This window comes from Garra rufa, chromosome 13, assembly GCF_049309525.1.
Source record: "Garra rufa chromosome 13, GarRuf1.0, whole genome shotgun sequence".
NCBI classification, from domain to species: domain Eukaryota; kingdom Metazoa; phylum Chordata; class Actinopteri; order Cypriniformes; family Cyprinidae; genus Garra; species Garra rufa.
Genome location: NC_133373.1, coordinates 9,089,890 through 9,101,083, shown reverse-complemented (window position 1 = coordinate 9,101,083; position 11,194 = coordinate 9,089,890). Strand labels below are relative to the sequence as shown.

The window sequence follows — 11,194 nt, the reverse complement described above, 5'->3', positions numbered from 1 at the left end:
CATCATTGGAACCTATAAAGCTCTGGACCCAGAGAATAAGAACAGTGATGGAATAAAGTATGTTCTTTGATTTGGGTTTTTATTTGAGGTTAACTAAATAAATCCCTTTAAAGCACTGCCATATGCATTCAGGTGCTCTTTGGTCTTCTGTTCGGTTTCGCTCTAACTAGCTGTTTTTGAAGACAAGCAAGAACGTGTTTTGATGGAAATCCTTCCAAAGAAATTAATTTTAAAACCATCTTAATTATACAGGGCTTTTAGACTGATCACTTGAGAAAAATACATGAATACGTTTCCTGTAACCTCTCTAGACTTTTATTATTGTCATCAGAGTGAATTTTGGTAATGTAGTTGTATGGAAAACTGTATACCATATTTTGGAAGCACTTCCTCACTTTTTCATTCCATTTATGTGTAAGGTACTATAAGATGAGTGACCCTGGCAACTGGATCAATGTGGTGGAGAACACTGGTGAACTGAGAGTAGCCAATACTATAGACCGAGAATCACCTTTGGTCCAAAAGGATATGTACAACATAACCGTCAGAGCAGTGGACGGGAGTAAGTATGGACTTTGTCATACACAATTAGAATAAACCTAGATATTAACTTAATAATCAGTGGACATTCAGCATAACACACACCTATACCACACTTTAATATTGACGTGTTCATGAGTACACACTGTACTCTATTGTTCTATGAGTAGGTGTGTGTGTGTTTTCTCTGGCTGTTAATGAAAGACCATTTGGTTGGGTGTGGCTAGGTAGAAATAGCTGTAGGCCTCTGAGAAGATTTCATCTGGCTTTTGTGGTCTGATGTAACATATCTTTCTAATGATGATCAACATGTCCTACCTGACACTACATGTTCCGAAACACTCAATGTTGTTGAATGGCATTCCAAGAAGAACTGAGTACATTCGTCTCTCTTGAACTCTTAGGCACCAGTTACATGTGACATTTATCTTTGGACGTCATCGGGTTGCTATGTTGTTATTTCTAATGATTGTTCTGCTGCCCTAATTTTGTGTAACCGGTCATAACTTCTTAGAAACTAATCACAAATATATTAAAACCGTTTTCAGAGAAGCAGCATTTTGAGACAAAGAAATAATGTCATAGTGTGAATTTAATATACAAAGTTGCAATTAAAAGATGCAATTATGAGACGTGAAGCCATATCTGTAAGAAAGCCACAGCTGTGAGATGTAAAGTTGTGATTGTGATACATGTAGTCTCAATTGTAGGATATAAAGTTGCAGTTAAGAGATATCTAGTCATAATTGTGAGATATAGTCACAATTATGAAGTATAAAGCAGTAACTGTATGAAAATCCCAACTGTGAGATGAAGTTATCACAATTATAAGAAGTAAGGCTGCTGCTGTAAGATATGCATTTTTAAGTTGTGAGATGTTGTCCCAAAAATTAGATATGAAGTCACTATTTTGAGATGGAAGGTTTCAGTTGGAAGATGTTGTCACAAATGTGAGATATAAAGTCCCAAATATGAGATATGAAGTTAACACTGTGAGATAGAAGGTTTCAGTTGTAAGATGTTGTCCCAAATATGAGATATGAAGTCACTATTTTGAGATGGAAGGTTTCAGTTGTAAGATGTTGTCAGAATTGTGAGATATAAAGTCCCAAATATGAGATATGAAGTTACCATTGTGAGATAGAAGGTTTCAGTTGTAAGATGTTGTCACAATTGTGAGATATAAAGTCCCAAATATGAGATACTGTATGAAGTCTCTATTGTGAGATAGAAGTTTTTATTTGTGAAATGTTATCCCATTTGTGAGAAATAAAGTCCCAAATGTGGGAGATGTAGTCACAATTTTAAGAAGTTTCAGTTGTGAGATGTTGTCACAATTGTGAGATATAAAGTCCCAAATATGAGATATGAAGTCCCTGTTGTGAGATAGAAGCTGCAATTGTAAGAAAATCACAACCGTGAGATAAAGTTTGAGACGTAAAGTTGCATCTGTGAGATATAAAGTTGCGATTGTGTGATAAAAAGTTTCAGTTATGAGATGTAGTTTCAGTTGTGAGATATGTAGACACAATAGTGAGATAAAAAGTTGCAATTATGAGATAAAGGTCAAAGTTATGAGAAAGTAGTCACATATGTGAATTATACAGTCATAGTTCTGAAAGTTACAATTAAGGGATCAAAAGATGCAATTATGAGATGTAAAGCCATATTTGTAAGAAAATCACAACTGTGAAATAAAGCTGTCACATTTCTCAGAACGTTGCAGCTGTGAGACAAAGTTGTGATGCTGAGATGTAGACGCAATTGTGAGATTTAAAGTTTCAGTTGTGAGATGTAGTCACAATTGAGAGATATAAAGTTGCAATTATGATATATAAGGTCACTGTTATAAGAAAGTAGTCACAATTGTGAACTATAGTCACACTTCTGAGGTACAAAGTTGCAATTATGAAATTGTTGAAATTAAGAGATTAAAAAAAAGTGAAATAAAGTCTCAATTATAAGACATAAGGTCACAGAGTTGTAAGAAAACCACAATTGAAATAAATTTGCCATGATTATGAGAAATAAGGTCACAGATATAAAGTTGTGCATTGTCAGCCAGTTGTATTCTTGCAAATTTTGTATTCTTCTACTGTATAAAGTCACATGAAACTCACTGGAATCTCTCTTTCCTCAGGTAAGAAGACAGGAAAGGGGATGGTTGTGATCCAAATCGAAGACACAAACGATAACATGCCTGCGATTGGTGTAACAGACCCGATCATGTGTAGTAGGGGTGATACGCTGAGCTCGATTCTGATTGAAGCTCAGGACATGGACAGGCCACCTTACTCCACTCCCTTCAGTTTCGAACTTGGAGCAGGTCAGGAAGGGAGTTGGAAACTAAAGGACACTTCAGGTGAGAATAGAGGGTAGTGATGATATTTAGGCCTGGTGGTTTATAAACATTAGAATTTCTCAATATAGCAATAACAAAGGCTGATAAACTCAAAGTATACGGGATGCACCATGATAACAGACTTTGTCAACACACCTTCCTCCTCTGATGCAGATTCCTCCGTGGTGCTGGAACAGGCTTCGGCCATGCCTAACGGTCTCTACAGCGTCCCTATCCTGGTGAAGGATCTGCAGGGAAACGGAAAAGAGCAGATAGTGAATGTGCGAGTGTGCAACTGCGAGAGGGAAGAAAACGGCGTGGGAATATGTGGAGCTCGTAGTGCCTCCTCCTCTTTGGGCGGTTTGGGAATCCTTGCCTTGGTTCTTTCTGGCCTGCTCCTGCTTCTCTTAAGTGAGTGCCCTCTTCTGGCTATGACCTTCATATATTACATACATTTACATTTTTGTCAAAACCTTGATAGTTGATTAGTTTAGTTGATAGTTCTGATTCTCAGAAACACTAGTAAATGTGCCTTCTGCTTTTCTTTCCATGCTAGGTCTGTTTCTCATCTTCATGTGCAGTACTAAGAGAGACAAGCTGTACATCAATGATGACACTGGAACAGGTGGAATGCTGCTGAAATCCAACACTGAGGCTCCTGGTGAAGAAGTGGTAAGCAAAACACCTTATTTTAAAAAGTTAAATTAGGCAGAGGAACTACTAGAAGAGTTTGGTTTGATTGTCTTTCTCTTTTTAGAAAGATGGAGCTTTGATGATGATTCCTGGGGCAGAGGTGGTGGACGGGTCCCTGCAGAGCGGCATCATGGAAAGTAAGAACGTCACTTCAACTTCTGGACGCTACGGGCCGCAGTATTTCCAGGGAGGAGGCGTGTACAACACCACCACTCAGGAATTTGGGACTGAGAAGAACTACTCATCCGGACGCTATGATAACAACATGGCTGGCAACACCACGATGCAGAGAATGTCAAATACGGGTGCTTCGGACACATGGAAAACCAATGGGCGCTACTTGGACAGAGTGAGCTGAATTTACATGACATTTTTAAGTGAATTACATGATGCTCTGATTGATTAAAGAGATAAGTCATCCAAAAATTAAAATTCTGTCTTTAAAAATTTACTCAGTTCAAACCTGTATGGCATTCTTTGTTCTGTTGAAAACACAAAAGATGATATTCTGAAGAATCAGGTTCAGAATATCATGCTTCCCATTGACTTTACTTACATGTGTATATGGGTCAAAGAAATGTACAAAAGTGATTTTATGTCCATTAGAAAGCACATTAAATGTAAGTAAAGTGTCTACTTTTAAGGTTTCAAAGTTTTTGGAGAATAAAATGTCAAAATTTGGTTGAAATAATGTTACATTCTCATTCAGTGTGACACAATATTTATGTAAACATTCAAACAACATGCTTATTCTGACTTGTACAAAATATATAAAAGAATAAGGGAGCATATTCAATTTTATTGTGTTTTAAATGAGTAAAAATTCTTACTGACAAATGGGCAAAACCTAGGATAGTGGCCATTTTTAGAATGTAAAATTACAACTAATTATTTTAATATGTAATAAATTGATTTTTGTTGTAAATATACCTGACAAGATTGTTACACTGAATGACATTTTAGTGGGTGTGCTCTGTAAATTAGGGAAAAATGTGTGATATTTATTTTTTGCTCAGAAAAACAAATGCAATTAAATTAAACTTAAGACTTTTTTTTTTTTTTGAAAAACAACAAAAAGCACTATTACACTTATTGTTTTATGCTTAAACCCTTTTTGCGTCTGACCCATATACAAAAAATATGATACAAGACAATGGGAAATTAACTGCATTTCTATAAAGTATTTTCTTTTGTGATCAGCAAAAAATTCGTACAGGTTTGGAACAACATTTAATTGAATAAAAAATAATACATGTGACCCTGGACCACAAATCCAGTCTTAATAGCCAATAGCCAAAAATACGTTGTCAGTTTATTAGTAAAATTGTTGATTTTTCTTTTATGCCAAAAATCATTAGGATATTAAGTAAAGATCATGTTCTGTTAAGATATTTTGTACATTTTCTATCGGAAATATATCTCAACTTAATTTTTGATTAGTGATATGCATTGCTAAGAACATTTTTTGCACCCTCAGATTCCAGATTTTTAAATAGTTGTATCTTGGCCAAAATTGTCCAAACTATACATCAATGGAAAGCTTATTTATTCAGCTTTCAGATGATGTATAAATCTCAATTTCTAAAAATTGACCCTTGTGACTGTTTTGTGGTCCTTGGTCACATATGAAGAAATTTACACCATAACCTGTTCATATTGCACAAAAATCAAAAATAGTAATTATAGTATTCTCAATAATTCGCAATACCACTGTAAAGTATACTCTGACTAGCAAAGTTATGTTATTTACTCATACATTCACCCAGGAAACTCCACATATTTCCACATTCTCTCTGCTTTTCGTTCATGCTTCACTGACGTTGTTTTCATGTGACCTAACTTGTGACCCTTATTTTGTGACAGAAACTGACTTACTTTGGAGAAGAGGAGGATGGCCGGTACGCGGACGACGTGCTGAAGACTTATGGGAATGAGGGGATGGGATCTCCTGCGGGGTCCGTAGGATGTTGTAGCATCGTGGGTGAACAGGAATCACTGGACTTTTTGAACACTCTCGGCCCAAAATTCAGACCGCTGGCTGACGTTTGCTACACCACGACTCGAACCGGAAACTAAATTGAGACGTGGCTGAGATGAGAGAGAACTATAGGCTGTTTGCCAGGGGCCTTTAAAGCACACTGGAGAAAACCATGTCCGTAATCAGTATTTTTGCTTTATTTTCCAGTAAACATCCTTAAAACAAAATTAATTTACCTGAGAGGCAAAACTAAAAAATAACTCCATGATGTATATTCTCTAAAATTTTGCAGTTTTGCTTTTAAACAAATGTATCTAGTTTTGAGGATAAGTTGTTTTTGCTTGAAAACAAGAAAAAATACTGATTTAGAAAACTATTTTTGCAGTACATGTCTTTCTGCTGGATTAATCAAGTGCCTGTGTGTGTGTGTTAACTTTTGTAAGTTACGTTTTTAAGTGTGTAAATGATGCAGATAAGCTTTTATGTAATCATTTTGCTCTGCTTTGCGAACATTTTCCTCACAGAGCTGAGAAGGGACCGTTTCAATATTAGCATACAGAAGAGACGTTATTCTCTCCCTGATCAATTGCAGTTCTCAGCCGTGTGAAGTATTAACCGGGTCTATATTCACAAGACCGTGATGAAGTGTGCTCATAAACATTTTCTGAGCAACGAGTGGAATTCAGAGCGCTCTTCGGCTCCTAAAGCAACTTCTGACACTGAACTCATCCTTAGGCCATGATGTATTACTGGAGTTTTTTGTTTATTTTCTTACAACATTAAACAGTATAGTTGCTAAGGGATTTTTAATTTCAATGAAACGAAACCAAATGTTTTGTATGTAAGTCACTTTATGCTTTAAATGAAGATATAGGTGAAAGGTGAAAGAACAGGTAAATTTGGGGAAAACTACTTAGAAGTACTTTTTTTTAGCTTTTTGATATTTCCGTTTTGTTCTGACAGCACATTTTAAGATTTTTTTGTATTTGTGGTAAATAGATGTTTAGAGGGTTCTTGTGATTTTAGATTTTAAGGGATGTTCTTTGTAAATATTTTAATAAAACTGATTACAAACCCTATACTGTATTATTGTCGAGTACTTCCTTTATGCTGCAAAGGCACATTTATAATTAACACGCACATTTTCACACATATGTGTGGGCGTAGCCATTTTTAAATGTACTGTACAGTGTCTTGTAAAAGTGTTCATACCCCTTTGTTTTATTCACATTTTATGTTGGTGCCGTATGTTAAACCGCTTTATTTTTTTCCTGACATCAATCTACACTCCATACACCATAATGGCAAAAAACGGGATTTAACATCTTTGCAAATTTATTAAAATTTATTCAATTATTCCATCACATAAGTATTCATACCCTTATCTGGGACAGTTGAAATTTATTGCTTGTAGATGTTACTACACTTTGAGAGATGTTAACCTGTGGCAAATTGGTATGATTTGGAAAGGCACACACATCTCAATAAAAGGTTTAACAGTTGAAAATGCATAGAGCAAAAACCAAGCCCTGAGGTAAAAAATGCTGCCTGTAGAGCTCAAAAACCGGATTGCATCAAGCCACACATCTGGGGAAGAGTTCAGAAAAAAATTCTGCTGTATTGAAGGTTCACAGAAGCATATAGTCTCTGTTACCCTTAATGCAAGAAGTTTAAAATAATCAGGACTCTTCCTAGAGCTGGCCTCCTGGCCAAACCGAGCAATTGATGTTGAAGGGCTTTAGTTAGAGTGGTGACCAAGAAGCTGCTGGTCACTCTAGTTGAGCTCCGTGATCATATATGCAGACGGGAGAAACTTTCAAAAGGACAAACATCACTGCAGCACTCCACTGATCTGGGCTTTATGGCAGCGTGGCAAGACTCAATCCTTTTCTCAGTAAAGACACATGAAAACACATTTGGAATTTGCAAAAGAGCATCTAAAGGAACCTTAGACTGTAAGAAACAAGGTTCTTTGGTTTGATGAACCTCAATTCCAAGCATCATGTTTAAAGAAAACCAGGCACTGCTCATCACCTGCAGAGAAGCATCACAAAACTAAAATGTTGTGGTAGTAGCTTATGCTTCGGGTCTGTTTTTTAGTAGCAAAGACTGAGGGACTCGTCAAAGTAGAATGAAAAGCCTAATGCACCCCAAAATATTGAGATTTAATGAAAACCCAGTCCAGAGCATTCAGAATCTCAGACTGGGCAGAAGGTTCACTTTCCAACAGAACAATGACCCTAAGCACACAGCAAAAGTGACTTATAGACAATTCTGTGAATGTCTTTGAGTGGCAGGGTTCAGCCTGGGCCTGAACCCAATCAAATATTTCGGGACAAAACCTGAAAATGGACATCTGCCCCATCCAGCCTGACAGAGCTTGAGAGGTGAAGAGGTGAGGAGAAAATCACATCATTCTAAAAAGACTTGAGGCTGTAAAGGTGCTTCAGCTAAATATTGAGTTAAGGGTATGAATACTTATGCAATGTAATACATTTACAAAGTTGTGACAAGTCTGTTTTCACTTAGTCAATATGGTGTACAGAGTGTAGATTGATATGGGGTAAAAAGTAATTTTAAGTAGTTTAACATAAAACATCCAGCAACATAAAACGTGAAAAAAAAAAATGAAGGGGTATGAATACTTTCGCAAAGCACTGTAATGTGTCTGGTTTCTGGTGTCATTCACTTCCAGCTATTTTTAGCTCTACAAAATAGCTTGTTTTGCTGCTTGATATTGCAAACTGGCATATCTTACTATATAATTTTAAAGTATTATGTTCATTGTTTGTAGTGCAAACAGTTTTACCATTTACTGCACGTTGTTATTCTTCTGGTTATTTCCGGAAGTCTCGCACTAATGACTTACTTCCGCGTTGAAAAGTAAGATGGATAAAGATAAAAACTATGATGGTACACATACAGTACAAAAAATATAAACAGTGGCTGACAGTAACTAAGTAAATAAGAGACTGTAGCCCACTTTGTTAGTAGTGTTAATTTCGTCACCTATTTTTCTCTTAGTCTTAGTCTTGTGCCAAATGTCCTTGTTAGTTTTACTCATATTTAGTCATTCACATATCTTTTTTTGTTAGTCAAGTTTTAGTCGACTAAAAGTCTCGTCATTTTAGTCTAGTTTTAGTCAAAAGAAAACTCAAGGTATCTTAGTCAAGTTTTAGTCGACTAAAAGTCTTTTAATTTTAGTCTAGTTTTAGTCAAAAAAGAACTCAATATATTTTAGTCTAGGTTTAGTCAAAAAATTATAGTCTTTTTTTAAAATAACACATTATTACTGAGATTATTACTGATACACATTTCAGTAAAAAAAGTGTTTCACATATCTCAAACATTGGTTAAATGTCATAATTACCTGACAAAATACACTTGTTGAATGATTTTTGTTGAATGCAAATGTTAAACGTGTCTGGTTTTCAATTTCTGATTTAGGAGACACATTCACAAATGATTAACACTTTCAGTGGTGAGTTTAAAATATTCTAGCTAGCGGACCCCTGAGAGTGATTTTTTTTAAGCGACCGTTATTTTAGAACGTTCGTCCTTACTGTTTCCATGGCGACGCATCAAGCTTGTCACGTGACACAACACAGACACAATAACACTGTATGACAGATAGATCGCTTTTATTTCGTTTTTCCTTTTTTATCCAGAATACTCACACACTTGCTTACCATGCCATGAACTATCTAATATTCCGATTCACAAATATGTGTGAATTAGTATGTTTCGTCGTTTAAAACCCTATATAAATGATCTAGATCGTAATCTGTAACGTGAGATGGGCGCGGCCATGTTTGTTCGCGCTGCTGTTCAGAGACCTGTCAGCCGTATTTACAGCACATATACATTCATCCGTTTCTCCCGAAATACATGCAAGTACGTTCTGAACTAGAAGAGGAATAGAGTGAACTTTTTAGTTACTAAGCCTATGTGTATGTGACATGAATAAAACACATCGGCAAATTATATTTGAATAGATTGTTATTTGCTGCTTCCATAGACCTATGTGTGTATTTTACAAACTCTAAATGTCTCATTTTACTAGTACTTATGTGTATTTAAATGTCTGAAACCTAAAATAAGCGTTATGTTGTTAAAAACACTGCATAGTTGTGATTAAATGATTCTGAAAGTGCAGAGCTGGTCCGTCTCTGGCTCAGCGCCAGCCAGCGCGCCAAAGCGCAGTTTGAATATTTTAAAGCCGTAACAGCTGATGAAAAAGCAGAGACGATTGTAGACGAAAATGAAGAGAGATTTTATCTTAGTTTTTATTTTATGCAAAACATTTTCGTCTCGTCTTTTTTCGTCTACAATAATGCATGTTAATTTAGTCTTAGTCAGCGTTTTTGGACAGTGGTGCAGTCTTGTCATCGTCTCATCTTAGTCATGAAAAAAAAAGGTCGTTGACGAACATATTTCGTCTCGTCTCGTCTGACGAAATTAACACTATTTGTTAGCTACTTTAAATGTATTTTATCAAGGTATTTGTTTAATTCTGTTAAACTTTTACTAAAAAGCATAATAAACCCTGCAGAAAAAACAGCCAAAACCAGCCTAGGGGTTTTGGACACTTTCTTAGCCTGGCCAGGCTGCTCAGGCTGGTCTTAGCTGGTCAGGCTGGGAGACCACCAGCTAAAACCAGCTACTTCCAGCTAAGACGAGCCAAACCAGTGGTGTAGTGGTGCCCGGAGAAGTGGGTATACACTTAATTTATAAATTCCACCAACCCCTAGATGTGACTCTCGGCAATCTCTGATGAAATCGGTCGGGTTTTCTATGTATTAGAGACGTTTTGAACGCATTTGTTTTAGGATCCTTGGACTGATACGTTTACAGGGCTTCACTGGTTGAAGAAATTTCTGATCGTAAAAAACGGCTTCTTTTTATTTGTTAGGTATTGTTTTTGTTATTGTGCACTTGTTTAAATTACTGAGGTGGGGAGATGGAGCGCAAAATCATCATCAAAATATTTCAAAGCAAGCCGGTGCCACGGTCCTGACTGCGTATTTAGCAAATATTTACATGTATTCACATATGACTGGATTTGGTGGACTGTCATGTTTCTGGCTAATGCAGGACACAACTGAATGATGCGCATCAGATGGGATTTAGAAGTGGGTCTATGCAAAGCCGCCTGATAAAGAAGTGGGTATACGCCGTATACCCTCCACTACACCACTGGTCTAAACCATAGGGAAAGTGTGTGGAAGTGGCTAAATCATATAGAGAAGGACGTAGTAAGGAGAAGAGGGCGCAATATTTGGCCAAAAAAGTTAATAGGTGGTAAAGATACGTACAAGCAGTATTAGTAAAGATATTAGCCTAACACTTTACCTACCTTTCTGGAAATGATAAGAACAAACACGAATGTTATCAAGATTCTTGCCTTAGAAATCCTGGTTTAGTTTGGCCAACCACAAACGCCTTTTGTTTATTTGCATTATTCTTCGACCGATTAGTACAGCCCAAAACATGACAATAATTGAACATTTTCAGCAGCAATTATCAGCAAAATATGCAAGTTTCCTTTGGTTCAGTGGTTTATGTTCAGCGCCGCCAATATGGCCAATTGATGACGCATTATGAAAGCACTATATATTTGTCTGCAGTGTATTGTACCTAAT

At 36.4% G+C, this 11,194-nt stretch overlaps 1 protein-coding gene across 1 annotated transcript in view; it reads left to right on the top strand.

Moving 5' to 3' along the window:
• The window catches only part of dsc2l (desmocollin 2 like), a 10,906-nt gene extending 4,275 nt beyond the window's left edge, over positions 1-6,631 (top strand). The window contains exons 7-13 of the mRNA XM_073816649.1: positions 3-57; positions 420-562; positions 2,681-2,902; positions 3,056-3,292; positions 3,438-3,553; positions 3,639-3,923; positions 5,438-6,631. Of these exons, the coding sequence (XP_073672750.1) occupies positions 3-57; positions 420-562; positions 2,681-2,902; positions 3,056-3,292; positions 3,438-3,553; positions 3,639-3,923; positions 5,438-5,650 (1,271 nt within the window). The 3' untranslated portion in view covers positions 5,651-6,631. The remainder of the gene's footprint in view (positions 1-2; positions 58-419; positions 563-2,680; positions 2,903-3,055; positions 3,293-3,437; positions 3,554-3,638; positions 3,924-5,437) is intronic.
• Positions 6,632-11,194: the final 4,563 nt, after the last annotated feature.